This window comes from Pecten maximus, chromosome 6, assembly GCF_902652985.1.
Source record: "Pecten maximus chromosome 6, xPecMax1.1, whole genome shotgun sequence".
Classification (NCBI taxonomy): domain Eukaryota; kingdom Metazoa; phylum Mollusca; class Bivalvia; order Pectinida; family Pectinidae; genus Pecten; species Pecten maximus.
Window position 1 is genome coordinate 8,135,829 of NC_047020.1, and position 16,873 is coordinate 8,152,701.

General features: G+C 37.1%; 1 protein-coding gene across 1 annotated transcript in view; it reads right to left on the bottom strand.

Annotated features, from left to right (window-relative positions):
* Positions 1–1,844: 1,844 nt before the first annotated feature.
* Positions 1,845–16,873, bottom strand: part of LOC117328864 (von Willebrand factor D and EGF domain-containing protein-like) — a 36,299-nt gene continuing 21,270 nt past the window's right edge. Inside the window, exons 13-19 of the mRNA XM_033886449.1 lie at positions 11,732–11,884; positions 10,774–10,957; positions 7,548–7,735; positions 6,100–6,348; positions 5,528–5,594; positions 4,556–4,646; positions 1,845–3,794 (exon numbers count right to left, since the gene is read on the bottom strand). Coding sequence (XP_033742340.1) covers positions 3,635–3,794; positions 4,556–4,646; positions 5,528–5,594; positions 6,100–6,348; positions 7,548–7,735; positions 10,774–10,957; positions 11,732–11,884 — 1,092 coding nt within the window. The 3' untranslated portion in view covers positions 1,845–3,634. The remainder of the gene's footprint in view (positions 3,795–4,555; positions 4,647–5,527; positions 5,595–6,099; positions 6,349–7,547; positions 7,736–10,773; positions 10,958–11,731; positions 11,885–16,873) is intronic.

Below are 16,873 nucleotides of genomic sequence, written 5' to 3' on the forward strand. Positions count from 1 at the left end.
CTTTAAATAGAATGATTAAAAATTCTACCAATTTGAATTTTTTTTATATGGGGGCCACCATCTTGTATTGAATTCAGCACCAAAAAATCATCTAAATTTACAACAAAATACACACTTAATTAACTCCCCCTGACAAAAACAGGCTGGGAAAAAATAACCTTTTTTTCTATATATTTTACATCTACATGTATTGCCCAGCCCACACATAAATCTTTGGAAACTTCTCTCACCTAAATATCCAATCAGTAGGCCCCGATGCATTCACCTTCCTATTGCCCAAATGGGGAAAACCCACAATCTATTTTTGATTTGGTTCTGTGGTCCCTATAGATAACTAGAGTGCGTGCGATTTTTAACCTTCCTTTATCTATAACGGAGTCATATATAAGTTATTGTTCAATTTTCGGTATGATATTTAGCTGAAGATTTATATGAAATATATGATAAATAGCCTTTCTAATTCAGGAAATTATTCAAATAATATGTTATAATGTTGATCTTACTTGTGTAATTAGCCAGCCTTGTGTGTCAGACATAGTAACAGCTCAATAACGTAAATATGTCTTTCTAGGAATACTTCAACAGATGTTAAAAACATGACCAATGCATTCAAATGTATTATGATGCATACTGGTGCGATATATAAGTATTGATTGTGTTAATAAATGATAATATTTAAATCACTTAAATGTTTTGAGGCTTGTTAATTAAATTAAGGATATAGTGCATTATCAATGTCCACAGTGCAGTGATAGTTGACCTACATGTAAGGTCTAGATTTCGTGTGCTTTATAAAAATATACTGCTTCAAGGGAAGCAACTCCATTGAGGTAAACGCGTCAGTATTGTGAATAGGAAATAATGCCAAGTTTTCATGGAAGAATCTACTTACATCTTTCTTTTGAATTGTTTGTGAAAAGTCTAGCCAGTCTACCAGCTATCGGGATTCAATTCGCAAGGAACTGATAAGGAATGTCTTACAGTATCACAAACAGCGAACACAAACAGTAAACATGTAATAATAAAAAACGAAAATCAACAGTCTGTAAAGCTGTTGTATAGGTTACATAATGAAATGCCCATTTTAGCACTTTGAATTTTTGTTTTAGATATTGATGTTGTTTTATTCTTCAGACACATTTGGTTTCCTATGGTGTACCGAAATAAAGGTTATAAATGACAATAATCTGCTTCGTGCGTATTTTCATAATTATTATTTCGGAAACTGAAATTTATGTTTTTTTTGGTAGCAATTTTTGTCAGATGAGCTACGAGGTTTTCTGTTTTAGTCCTGGATTAATTTGCGAAGTCCTTGCTGGTGTTGAATGCAATTCAAAATACAATATTGTTTATGAGATAAACATACAGAATATGATGGTACTAGGCTGATAAGATACCCAGGCCCTGTTCATCATCCGTCGAGTTCGAAATCGATACCAATTGATTTCGATTTCCTTTGTGCTGAAAGATATACTACACACAGCGAACACCAGTATGTCTCCCCTTTACCACGAATCATTATCGCACCACGAACAAAATACTCCAAACAGAACGACAAAAACACCAGTAATGCGCCAACTTTATTGAAAAAAAAAACAAACAACAACATGATAAGACATCCGGGAAAATACAAACACATGTGTAGACGAGTGGTGTCAACATCAATATACAAATGTATTGACGAGTGATGTCAACATCAATATAAACCTGTATTGACGAGTGGTGTCAACATCAATATACAAATGTATTGACGAGTGGTGTCAACATCAATATACAAATGTATTGACGGGTGGTGTCAACATCAATATACAAATGTATTGACGGGTGGTGTCAACATCAATATACAAATGTATTGACGGGTGGTGTCAACATCAATATTCAAATATATTGACGGGTGGTGTCAACATCAATATACAAATGTATTAACGGGTGGTGTCAACATCAATATACAAATGTATTGACGGGTGGTGTCAACATCAATATACAAATGTATTGACGAGTGGTGTCAACATCAATATACAAATGTATTGACGAGTGGTGTCAACATCAATATAAACCTGTATTGACGAGTGATGTCAACATCAATCTAAATACTTCAGCCTGTGTGTGTTTGTTTGCAAACAATGAACATTGAAATGGAAGAAAAATTAAAATACAAGAGTTTTAATCGATTAGCTCCCTTTACTCGCCACTTTAACTCATCGTCCGGCTTAAATTCAAGGGTTTCAGACTTTTTACTCAATCGTCCAATTAAAAATGTCGTTTGTCGTTTGGAGTCTGGAATTCAGCATCAGTGCTCTAAACTCACACATATATCCTTCTTCATAAACACACACGTACAACCATATTTCTAAGCATACACATACGGTTGATAAAAACACAATCAAAATTTGTTATTAATGTCCATACGAGCAATGGCATTTATAATCCGATAAATGCCACTTTGTTTGGTAAGTTTACAGGAAGGAACTGACAGGCAAGCGTACATACACACATATAAGGTAGGTAATTTTGAATAAGTTTGTTATTTAGACTTGATGTGCTGTGCATATTATTAGTATATTGATAGAGATGAACTCCTGAAATGAATTATCTTGTGAATTAAAGTAAACCTGTTGGTACCTTCCATTTGTTTTCGTATATCGGTAAAGTTTCATATGTTTATATATCTTTATACATACCAGTCAGTGACTTTATGTATTGGAAGAAATGATAACAATTACCAGTAGGAGTATATCATGTCACATTTTTAATTGGTTCCGATCAAATTCCTACAGCCACCATGTCGTTATATTTTTAAATGGTTCCGATCAATTCCTTAAATCGACCATGTCGTTATATTTTTAATTGGTTCCGATCAAATTCCTACAATTGACCATGTCGTTACATTTTTAATTGGTTCCGATAAAATTATTTACGAGTTTTTTAATATTCAATAGGATTTTAATGTCCCGTGATACAACTACAAATACAAGTACAAGGGGAAAATCTATATCTCATAGATATGCATAACGTGGAACATTTATAGTATATCTAACTTTAATAAACAGTACACATCTACGAAAACGTGATCCCCACTGGTCGTTTAGAATGATATACTGTACATGTAAAAACAGAAAAAAAAGGAAATTTAAGAAATATATATCCGAACAGAATCACGCAGTCACTCAGAACCAGTGGGCTGAAGAATGAGCTGTAACTTACTGCAATGGAAATATAATTACAGTAGAATATACTTCCACATTAGTCCAGCTTTATCTAAGGGCTAACTTTAATATCTCTTTATGTTAAAGGAGCGGAGCAATAACACAAAAAACGGGGTATACCCTAAATAAACCGTGAAGTTAAAGCGGTTTATGATGACAGCGCGCTCTGTGTTTTTTTGTTATAGCTCCATAACAATCCTTGTTAATCCTTGTAATTTAATCTACCGTACACAATCTCTGTGGAAATCCTATTTTTTGACGAACTCTTTTCTCTTCTAAATTATTACGCATGTGTATCAGCCAGTCAAAAGCGATGTTACAAACGTTATGGGCTGTTAACATAAGCTTTTAAGCCAATGAAATGCTTGTAACAAGAAAGACCGAATAGTATCTGGTTGAAATGAAATGCACTCAATAAGCCACGAGTGTTATTTGTCCGGATATGCAGAAGTGCCAGATGGTATCCAAGACGGCTTTTCTGAGGGATAGGTGTGGGCCGCTGGAAACGCACCGATGATTAGGTCGGATGAATCAATCGTCGACAAGTTGAAATTGTTCTTTTCGGGAATAGTTTCAATTTTTGGCCTCCTGAAATTAATTTTAAAGAAATTGTGTGTAATAAACATTAAGATTTTCATCTAGCACAGTCGCTTTGTACTAAACATGAAAATGTATCTTTAAATACTTAAACATTTATTTGATTTTCTGAAACATTTTTCTTTAGGCTGGTAAAGCAAACATGATAAAAGTCATATGACTCAACCAATATGATATTTTAGAGTGTGACGTTTCGATGACTACACTGTCACCTTCGTCAGACTAATGACAAATGCGAAGCTTACACTTAAAAATGTACAAACACTGTCTTATGTAGTGTCCGAGATGATACAAGATTCGATCTACTCTCAATGATGTTTCGTCATTATCAAGATCCTTTTGACACCAAAGTTCGAAAATAGTGTAACGAGATGGTAAAAATAAAATGGAACCAGACAAGTGTACGAGATGGTATGATGTACTGTAGTAGGGCCGCAGTGGTCCGTATACTACATGTAAATAGAGAGGAGGGGGCCACATAGAGAGCAAGCGTTAAACAAAGCGTAACCGATTCGACTACAGCACATCATACTATCTCGTCACACTATTTTCGAAATTGGTTTCAAAAGGATCATGGTATAAACGAAACATCCTTTAGAGTATATCGAATCTTTTACCATCTCGGACACTTTCTAAGACAGTGCTAGTAAGGTATCACTTTTAAATATCATATTGGTTGTGTCATATACTTCTATTATATTTATCGGATTTGGTTATTAAGGAATATGTATATGCACATATATATTACGTACTTCAGATAATGTTTCTTTATGCACACTGCAAGGACGATGACGATGATGAGGACTATGATGACCACAGTGACACCAACGGCTATGTTCGTTCCTGAAATGATAAATGAACGTTACAATGTAGCATTCATTCTGATAACATGTAAGTGCTTGGTTATGGTAACACGTAACATGTAAGTGTTTGGTTTTGGTAATACGTAACATGTAAGTGTTTGGTTGTGGTAACACGTAACATGTAAGTGTTTGGTTGTGGTAACACGTAACATGTAAGTGTTTGGTTGTGGTAACACGTAACATGTAAGTGTTTGGTTGTGGTAACACGTAACATGTAAGTGTTTGGTTGTGGTAACACTAACATGTAAGTGTTTGGTTGTGGTAACCCGTAACATGTAAGTGTTTGGTTGTGGTAACACTAACATGTAAGTGTTTGGTTGTGGTAACACTAACATGTAAGTGTTTGGTTGTGGTAACACGTAACATGTAAGTGTTTGGTTGTGGTAACCCGTAACACGTAAGTGTTTGGTTGTGGTAACACGTAATATGTAAGTGTTTGGTTGTGGTAACCCGTAATATGTAAGTGTTTGGTTGTGGTAACACTAACATGTAAGTGTTTGGTTGTGGTAACACTAACATGTAAGTGTTTGGTTGTGGTAACACGTAATATGTAAGTGTTTGGTTGTGGTAACCCGTAACATGTAAGTGTTTGGTTGTGGTAACACTAACATGTAAGTGTTTGGTTGTGGTAACACGTAATATGTAAGTGTTTGGTTGTGGTAACACTAACATGTAAGTGTTTGGTTGTGGTAACACTAACATGTAAGTGTTTGGTTGTGGTAATATTTTACCGGTGACGTGTAAGTGTTTCGTTGAGGTTACACGTTACTTGTGCTATATGTTTGGTTGTGGCTATATATAACATTTAACATAATGTTAATGTAATAAGAATACAGCTATGTTATTATATAGATACATTACCTGATGAATCGTCCTCAGCTGTGGTCTGGAGAGTGTCCTCTACGGTCTGGCTACAGCCATCACCAGTCTGTAATAGTAACAGAACACATACATTAACAGTGGATTTGGAAGAAGAAGAAGAAGAGGAAGAAGAAGAAGAAGAAGAAGAAGAAGAAGAAGACGACACACGTGGTCAGATAATAAAGCAAGACATATATTCCGATAATAAAGAAAGGCATATGGTCAGATAATGATAATGATAATTCATGTGGTCAGAAAATCAAGAAAGATGTGTGGTCAGATAATAAAGAAAGGCGCGTGGTAAGATAAGACAGAAAGATACGTGGTCAGATAATAAAGAAAAGCACGTGGTAAGATAAGACAGAAAGATACGTGGTCAGATAATAAAGAAAGACATAGTGGTAAGATAAGACAGAAAGATGTGTGGTCAGATAATAAAGAAAGGCGCGTGGTAAAAGATATGTATAGCTAAGCTATGAAATAAGAAAATGTTATATACAGAATCTGGATTCCAGTATAAGAGATTAACTTTGCTCAAAATATAAATATCTTGCTAAAAGAGGATTGGATACCTTTTCTATGCAAGTCATTGACGTTATGTTACAGTCGAAACACTTGAAGTCAAAGATGATGGAAATGACCTCGCTGCTGAAAGTCGTCCCATCATTAGATAAGCTTATCTTGTAGCCACTCGGCAGATTCTGGGAAGTGGAGCGACGTTTTCTGGAAGCTGGGATTTTACACACAGCAAGGAAAGCGTTGACGTATATGGCACTGAATATCACTGGTTCTCCTTCCATTTGGACAACCGAATCCATAATCTGAATATATATCCATAAGCAAATTGTAAGGTATATATTTAGGTGTTATCCGAAAGGCAGACAGCCGATATAAAGTTTCAATATCAGTATATTACTTAAGACAGTATATCTATACAATGTCGTACTCACAAACCATCAGTATATTAATAACAACAGTTTTTTCATTAAAATATGATATACTGTATACAGATATACCCATTTTAGTTACTATATAATGATACTCCCACCTTAGTTACTATACAATGATACTCTCACCTTAGTTACTATATAATTATATACTCCCACCTTAGTTACTATATAATGATATACTCTCACCTTAGTTACTATATAATGATACTCTCACCTTAGTTACTATATAATGATACTCTCACCTTAGTTACTATATAATGATACTCTCACCTTAGTTACTATATAATTATACTCTCACGTTAGTTACTATATAATGATACTCTCACCTTAGTTACTATATAATGATATACTCCCATTTTAGTTACTATATAATTAGACTCCCACCTTAGTTACTATATAATGATATACTCCCACCTTAGTTACTATATAATGATACTCTCACCTTAGTTACTATATAATGATACTCCCATTTTAGTTACTATATAATTAGACTCCCACCTTAGTTACTATATAATGATATACTCCCACCTTAGTTACTATATAATGATACTCCCACCTTAGTTACTATATAATGATACTCCCATTTTAGTTACTATATAATTAGACTCTCACCTTAGTTACTATATAATGATATACTCCCACCTTAGTTACTATATAATGATATTCTCCCGCCTTAGTTACTATATAATGATACTCTCACCTTAGTTACTATATAATGATACTCTCACCTTAGTTACTATATAATTATACTCCCACTTTAGTTACTATATAATTATACTCTCACCTTAGTAACTATATAATGATACTCTCACCTTAGTTACTATATAATGATACTCCCACCTTAGTTACCATATAATGATACTCTCACCTTAGTTACTATATAATGATACTTTCACCTTAGTTACTATATTATGATACTCTCACCTTAGTTACTATATAATGATACTCCCACCTTAGTTACTATATTATGATACTCTCACCTTAGTTACTATATAACCACTGTTTAATGTGTTTATGCTGTCCCCCGCCTTGTGTCAGGATCAATAAATATGTTAAACGTCTCTTCTCACCTTAAAACGCCTCGCCTTGCACGTCAGTTGTTGCCGCATAAAGTTTCTTCCCGATATGGCGATTTTTGAGCAGACGTTTATAGATGAATCACACAGCCCCATATTCCTGTCCTGTGATAGAGAGGGTGAGATGCTTCCACTTTCAGAACAATCAACCCCTCCATAGCCAGTTTCACATTGACAAGTACCTGCAAGTTATGAAAATAATATAAGAGAGCTGGGTTCATTTTGAATGTACCATTTGACGTTATGATATATATGTTATTGGAAGAGAACCGTTTTAACTATTATTACATTAAGAATCTATTTATTTTGTAAACTGGTAAATAATATTATTGATGGAATTGGTACGGTACATTACTATAAGCAGTAAATAAATATTTTTCAAGTAATCCAAATCTCAGAAAACAGCCCATATGGTCGGGCAGGTAACCCAATATTTGTATTCGCCCATCAGTTACCGATCAGCTATGACAGCAGGAATCGTTACCACTGTGCCATCGGACATCCCAATGACACTGTGACTATCAGTTTTACAGACCTCGGACATCCCAATGACACTGTGACTATCAGTTTTACAGACCTCGGACATCCCAATGACACTGTGACTATCAGTTTTACAGACCTCGGACATCCCAATGACACTGTGACTATCAGTTTTACAGACCTCGGACATCCCAATGACACTGTGACTATCAGTTTTACAGACCTCGGACATCCCAATGACACTGTGACTATCAGTTTTACAGACCTAGGACATCCCAATGACATTGTGACTATCAGTTTTACAGACCTCGGACATCCCTATGACACAGTGACTATCAGTTTTACAGACCTCGGACATCCCTATGACACTGACTTTCAGTTTTACAGACCTCGGACATCGCTATGACACTGTGAATATCAGTTTTACAGACCTCGGACATCCCTATGACACTGTGACTATCAGTTTTACAGACCTCGGACATCCCAATGACACTGACTATCAGTTTTACAGACCTCGGACATCCCTATGACACTGTGACTATCAGTTTTACAGACCTAGGACATCCCTATGACACTGTGACTATCAGTTTTACAGACCTCGGACATCCCAATGACACTGACTATCAGTTTTACAGACCTCGGACATCCCTATGACACTGACTATCAGTTTTACAGACCTCGGACATCCCTATGACACTGTGACTATCAGTTTTACAGACCTCGGACATCCCAATGACACTGTGACTATCAGTTTTACAGACCTCGGACATCCCAATGACACTGTGACTATCAGTTTTACAGACCTCGGACATCCCTATGACACTGTGACTATTAGTTTTACAGACCTCGGATATCCCTATGACACTGTGACTATCAGTTTTACAGACCTCGTACATCCCTATGACATTGTGACTATCAGTTTTACAAGTCTCGGACATCCCAATGACACTGTGACTATCAGTTTTACAGACCTCGGACATCCCAATGACACTGTGACTATCAGTTTTACAGACCTCGGACATCCCAATGACACTGTGACTATCAGTTTTATAGACCTCGGACATCCCTATGACACTGTGACTATCAGTTTTACCGGCCTCGGACAGCCCAATGACACTGTGACTATCAACTTTATAGACCTCGGACATCCCTATGACACTGTGACTATCAGTTTTACAGACCTCGGACATCCCTATGACTCTGTGACTATCAGTTTTACCGGCCTCGGACATCCCAATGACACTGTGACTATCAACTTTATAGACCTCGGACATCCCAATGACACTGTGACTATAAGTTTAACAGACCTCAGACATCCCTATGACACTGTGACTATCAGTTTTACAGACCTCGGACATCCCTATGACACTGTGACTATCAGTTTTACAGACCTCGGACATCCCTATGACACTGTGACTATCAGTTTTACAGACCTAGGACATCCCTATGACACTGTGACTATCAGTTTTACCGGCCTCGGACATCCCAATGACACTGTGACTATCAGTTTTACAGACCTCGGACATCCCAATGACACTGTGACTATCAGTTTTATAGGCCTCGGACATCCCAATGACACTATGACTATCAGTTTTACAGACCTCGGACATCCCAATGACACTGTGACTATCAGTTTTATAGGCCTCGGACATCCCAATGACACTGTGACTATCAGTTTTACAGACCTCGGACATTCCTATGACACTGTGACTATCAGTTTTATAGACCTCGGACATCCCAATGACACTGTGACTATCAGTTTTACAGACCTCGGACATCCCAATGACACTGTGACTATCAGTTTTACAGACCTCGGACATCCCTATGACACTGTGACTATCAGTTTTACAGACCTAGGACATCCCAATGACACTGTGACTATCAGTTTTACAGACCTAGGACATCCCAATGACACTGTGACTATCAGTTTTATAGACCTCGGACATCCCAATGACACTATGACTATTAGTTTTACAGACCTCGTACATCCCTATGACACTGTGACTATCAGTTTTATAGACCTAGGACATCCCTATGACATTGTGACTATCAGTTTTACAGACCTCGGACATCCCAATGACACTGTGACTATCAGTTTTATAGGCCTCGGACATCCCTATGACACTGTGACTATCAGTTTTATAGACCTCGGACATCCCAATGACACTGTGACTATCAGTTTTATAGACCTCGGACATCCCAATGACACTGTGACTATCAGTTTTATAGACCTCGGACATCCCAATGACACTGTGACTATCAGTTTTACAGACCTCGGACATCCCAATGACACTGTGACTATCAGTTTTACAGGCCTCGGACATTCCATATGACACTGTGACTATCAGTTTTACCGACCTCGGACAGCCCAATGACAATGTGACTATCAGTTTTACAGACCTCGGACATCCCAATGACACTATGACTATCAGTTTTACCGGCCTCGGGACCAATACAGAGACCTAATGGAGTTTTTATGATAATAGAACGTATAAGGACATTTGAGGAGAATTAATCATCTACTTGATAGTTATATATCATATTATTTTGATGGAAATCTTATTAATCACGGTGTTATATATTGATATATTAAGGTATACAATTGCCATAGATCAGCAGAAAATATTTCTCGAAAGCTTATCAAATGTTTTAAACACAGCAATGGTGACACTAATCCAATCCACTAATTATTATACTCCTAAGTCAATAACCACATCGGTTACAAAAAAGTACCACATACCGTTTATACACGACCCCGCATTGGAGCAATTGTTTGAACAACTTATTGACAAAATATCCTCCAAGATGGTGCTCCCATTGGCTGTACTTTCGGTTGTGAGGTTTTCTAAGCGAACTGCTTCAGCAATACACGCCGTCTGTAGTAAGGAGAGTGTTGACTCCATGAACAAAGTCGACCCTGTAAGCTGCGGAGATTAAATGATATAATGCATTAAAATGTGAAACATTTTATTATCAATACACACTGCGTACGGCTTCTGTCGATACGAATATCTACAGACTTTTAACCTTAGACCCTATTCTAACGATACCCGGGTTAGTATCTACTCAGCTCATCTCAGAGATCAAACATGAAATCACGCCAAATACCATTAACACACTCCTCTAACAGTCAGTAGTGTCTATCACATCTGCTCTGATGCGGTGGATTTATTCTATTTTTTTTTTTTTCAATTTTTATTAATGTGACTTGATTACAGAAAATTTTGGGGTCAATGGAAGCTAAAAAAAATCACATCATTGGACAAGGAAATGTTTGATTCGCATCTGTGGACAAAGAAATGTTCGATTCGCATCTTTGGACAAAGAAATGATCGATTCGCATCATTGGACAAAGAAATGTTTGATTCGCATCATTGGACAAGAAAATGTTTGATTCGCATCATTGGACAAGGAAAGGTTTGATTCGCATCATTAGACAAGAAAATGTTTGATTCGCATCATTGGACAAGGAAAGGTTTGATTCGCATCATTGGACAAGGAAATGTTTGATTCGCATCATTGGACAAGGAAATGTTTGATTCGCATCATTGGACAAGGAAATGTTTGATTCGCATCATTGGACAAGGAAATGTTTGATTCGCATCATTGGACAAGGACTTGAGTATAAAAACCGAAAGATATGTCCCTTTGTCAATATACTACTGTAAGTAGTTCCCTTACACCGCGACCAGACTTACCTTTACATCCTTTGTACAATCCGGTACATAGACCTCACTATCGAATCCGGGTATCATTTGTTCACATATCTGGATGAGAGGGCTGGCACGGAGAAATTCACGGCAAGTTGCAGTGGCTGATGCTTCTGTCCAGTTTCCAGACCAGTCAGGGATCTTAAAACACATACATCAGTAAGATAAAGTTAATAAAAAGACGGATCTGAAGTAGGCATTAAGGGTTTGTACATGTATACTAAAACTAAAAATAAGACGGACCTGGACTGGACATTAAGGGTTTGTATACTATAACTAACAATGAGACCGACCTGGACTGGACATTAAGGGTTTGTATACTATAACTAACAATGAGTCGGACATGGACTGGACATTAAGGGTTTGTATACTATAACTAACAGTGAGACGGACCTGGACTGGACATTAAGGGTTTGTATACTATAACTAACAATGAGGCGGACCTAGACTGGACATTAAGGGTTTGTATCTATAACTAACAATGAAACGGACATGGACTGGACATTAAGGGTTTGGATACTATAACTAACAATGAGACGGACCTGGACTGGACATTAAGGGTTTAGATACTATAACTAACAATGAGACATGGACTGGACATTAAGGGTTTGTATACTATAACTAACAATGAGAAGGACCTGGACTGGACATTAAGGGTTTAGATACTATAACTAACAATGAGACGGACCTGGACTGGACATTAAGGGTTTGTATACTATAACTAACAATGAGACGGACCTGGACTGGACATTAAGGGTTTGTATACTATAACTAACAATGAGAAGGACCAGGACTGGACATTAAGGGTTTGTATACTATAACTAACAATGAGAAGGACCTGGACTGGACATTAAGGGTTTGTATACTATAACTAACAATGAGACGGACCTGGACTGGACATTAAGGGTTTGTATACTATAACTAACAATGAGACATGGACTGGACATTAAGGGTTTGTATACTATAACTAACAATGGGACGGACCTGGACTGGACATTAAGGGTTTGTATACTATAACTAACAATGAGACGGACCCGGACTGGACATTAAGGGTTTGTATACTATAACTAACAATAAGACGGACATGGACTGGACATTAAGGGTTTGTATACTATAACTAACAATGAGACGGACCTGGACTGGACATTAAGGGTTTAGATACTATAACTAACAATGAGACATGGACTGGACATTAAGGGTTTGTATACTATAACTAACAATAAGACGGACATGGACTGGACATTAAGGGTTTGTATACTATAACTAACAATGAGAAGGACCTGGACTGGACATTAAGGGTTTAGATACTATAACTAACAATGAGACGGACCTGGACTGGACATTAAGGGTTTGTATACTATAACTAACAATGAGACGGACCTGGACTGGACATTAAGGGTTTGTATACTATAACTAACAATAAGACGGACATGGACTGGACATTAAGGGTTTGTATACTATAACTAACAATAAGACGGACATGGACTGGACATTAAGGATTTGTATACTATAATTAACAATGGGACGGACCTGGACTGGACATTAAGGGTTTAGATACTATAACTAACAATGAGACATGGACTGGACATTAAGGGTTTTTATACTATAACTAACAATGAGACGGACCTGGACTGGACATTAAGGGTTTAGATACTATAACTAACAATGGGACGGACCTGGACTGGAAATTAAGGGTTTAGATACTATAACTAACAATGAGACGGACCTGGACTGGACATTAAGGGTTTAGATACTATAACTAACAATGGGACGGACCTGGACTGGACATTAAGGGTTTAGATACTATAACTAACAATGAGACGGACCTGGACTGGACATTAAGGGTTTAGATACTATAACTAACAATGGGACGGACCTCGACTGGACATTAAGGGTTTAGATACTATAACTAACAATGAGACGGACATGGACTGGACATTAAGGGTTTGTATACTATAACTAACAATGAGACATGGACTGGACATTAAGGGTTTAGATACTATAACTAACAATGAGACGGACCTGGACTGGACATTAAGGGTTTGTATACTATAACTAACAATGAGACCGACCTGGACTGGACATTAAGGGTTTGTATACTATAACTAACAATAAGACGGACCTGGACTGGACATTAAGGGTTTGGATACTATAACTTACAATGAGACGGACATGGACTGGACATTAAGGGTTTGTATACTATAACTAACAATAAGACGGACATGGACTGGACATTAAGGGTTTGTATACTATAACTAACAATGAGACGGACCTGGACTGGACATTAAGGGTTTAGATACTATAACTAACAATGAGACCCGGACTGGACATTAAGGGTTTGTATACTATAACTAACAGTGAGATGGACCTGGACTGGACATTAAGGGTTTAGATACTATAACTAACAATACGACGGACATGGACTGGACATTAATGGTTTAGATACTATAACTAACAATGAGACGGACATGGACTGGACATTAAGGGTTTAGATACTATAACTAACAATGAGACCCGGACTGGACATTAAGGGTTTGTATACTATAACTAACAATGAGAAGGACATGGACTGGACATTAAGGATTAGTATACTATAACTAACAATGAGAAGGACATGGACTGGACATTAAGGGTTTGTATACTATAACTAACAATGAAAAGGACATGGACTGGACATTAAGGGTTTAGATACTATAACTAACAATGAAAAGGACATGGACTGGACATTAAGGGTTTGTATACTATAACTAACAATGAGACGGACCTGGACTGGACATTAAGGGTTTAGATACTATAACTAACAATACGACGGACATGGACTGGACATTAAGGGTTTGTATACTATAACTAACAATGAGAAGGACATGGACTGGACATTAAGGGTTTGTATACTATAACTAACAATGAGACGGACCTGGACTGGACATTAAGGGTTTGAATACTATAACTAACAATGAGACATGGACTGGACATTAAGGATTTGTATACTATAACTAACAATGAGAAGGACATGGACTGGACATTAAGGGTTTGTATACTATAACTAACAATGAGACATGGACTGGACATTAAGGGTTTGTATACTATAACTAACAATGAGACGGACATGGACTGGACATTAAGAGTTTGTATACTATAACTAACAATGAGACATGGACTGGACATTAAGGGTTTAGATACTATAACTAACAATAAGACGGACCTGGACTGGACATTAAGGGTTTGTATACTATAACTAACAATGAGACATGGACTGGACATTAAGGGTTTAGATACTATAACTAACAATAAGACGGACCTGGACTGGACATTAAGGGTTTGTATACTATAACTAACAATGAGACGGAATCGGACTGGACATTAAGGGTTTGTATACTATAACTAACAATGAAACCGACCTGGACTGGACATTAAGGGTTTGTATACTATAACTAACAATGAAACGGACCTGGACAGGACATTAAGGGTTTGTATACTATAACTAACAATGAGAGGGACATGGACTGGACATTAAGGGTTTGTATACTATAACTAACAATGAGACATGGACTGGACATTAAGGGTTTGTATACTATAACTAACAATGAGACGGACCTGGACTGGACATTAACGGTTTGTATACTATAACTAACAATAAGACGGACATGGACTGGACATTAAGGGTTAAGATACTATAACTAACAATGAGACCTGGACTGGACATTAAGGGTTTGGATACTATAACTAACAATAAGACGGACATGGACTGGACATTAAGGGTTTGTATACTATAACTAACAATGAGACGGACCTGCACTGGACATTAAGGGTTTAGATAATATAACTAACAATGAGACCTGGACTGGACATTAAGGGTTTGTATACTATAACTAACAATGAGACGGACCTGGACTGGACATTAAGGATTTGTATACTATAACTAACAATAAGACGGACCTGGACTGGACATTAAGGGTTTGGATACTATAACTAACAATGAGACGGACCTGCACTGGACATTAAGGGTTTAGATAATATAACTAACAATGAGAAGGACATGGACTGGACATTAAGGGTTTGTATACTATAACTAACAATGAGACATGGACTGGACATTAAGGGTTTAGATACTATAACTAACAATGAAACGGACATGGACTGGACATTAAGGGTTTGTATACTATAACTAACAATGAGACGGACATGGACTGGACATTAAGGGTTTAGATACTATAACTAACAATGAAACGGACATGGACTGGACATTAAGGGTTTGTATACTATAACTAACAATGAGAAGGACCTGGACTGGACATTAAGGGTGGGATACTATAACTAACAATACGACGGACATGGACTGGACATTAAGGGTTTAGATACTATAACTAACAATGAGACGGACGTTGACTGGACATTAAGGGTTTGTATACTATAACTAACAATGAGACGGACCTGGACTGGACATTAAGGGTTTAGATACTATAACTAACAATGAGACCCGGACTGGACATTAAGGGTTTGTATACTATAACTAACAGTGAGATGGACCTGGACTGGACATTAAGGGTTTAGATACTATAACTAACAATACGACGGACATGGACTGGACATTAATGGTTTAGATACTATAACTAACAATGAGACGGACATGGACTGGACATTAAGGGTTTAGATACTATAACTAACAATGAGACCCGGACTGGACATTAAGGGTTTGTATACTATAACTAACAATGAGAAGGACATGGACTGGACATTAAGGATTTGTATACTATAACTAACAATGAGACGGACCTGGACTGGACATTAAGGGTTTGTATACTATAACTAACAATGAGACGGACCTGGACTGGACATTAAGGGTTTGTATACTATAACTAACAATGAGAAGGACATGGACTGGACATTAAGGGTTTGTATACTATAACTAACAATGAGAAGGACCTGGACTGGACATTAAGGGTTTGGATACTATAACTAACAATGAGACATGGACTGGACATTAAGGGTTTAGATACTATAACTAACAATGAGAAGGACATGGACTGGACATTAAGGGTTTGTATACTATAACTAACAATGAGACGGACCTGGACTGGACATTAAGGGTTTGTATACTATAACTAACAATGAGACATGGACTGGACATTA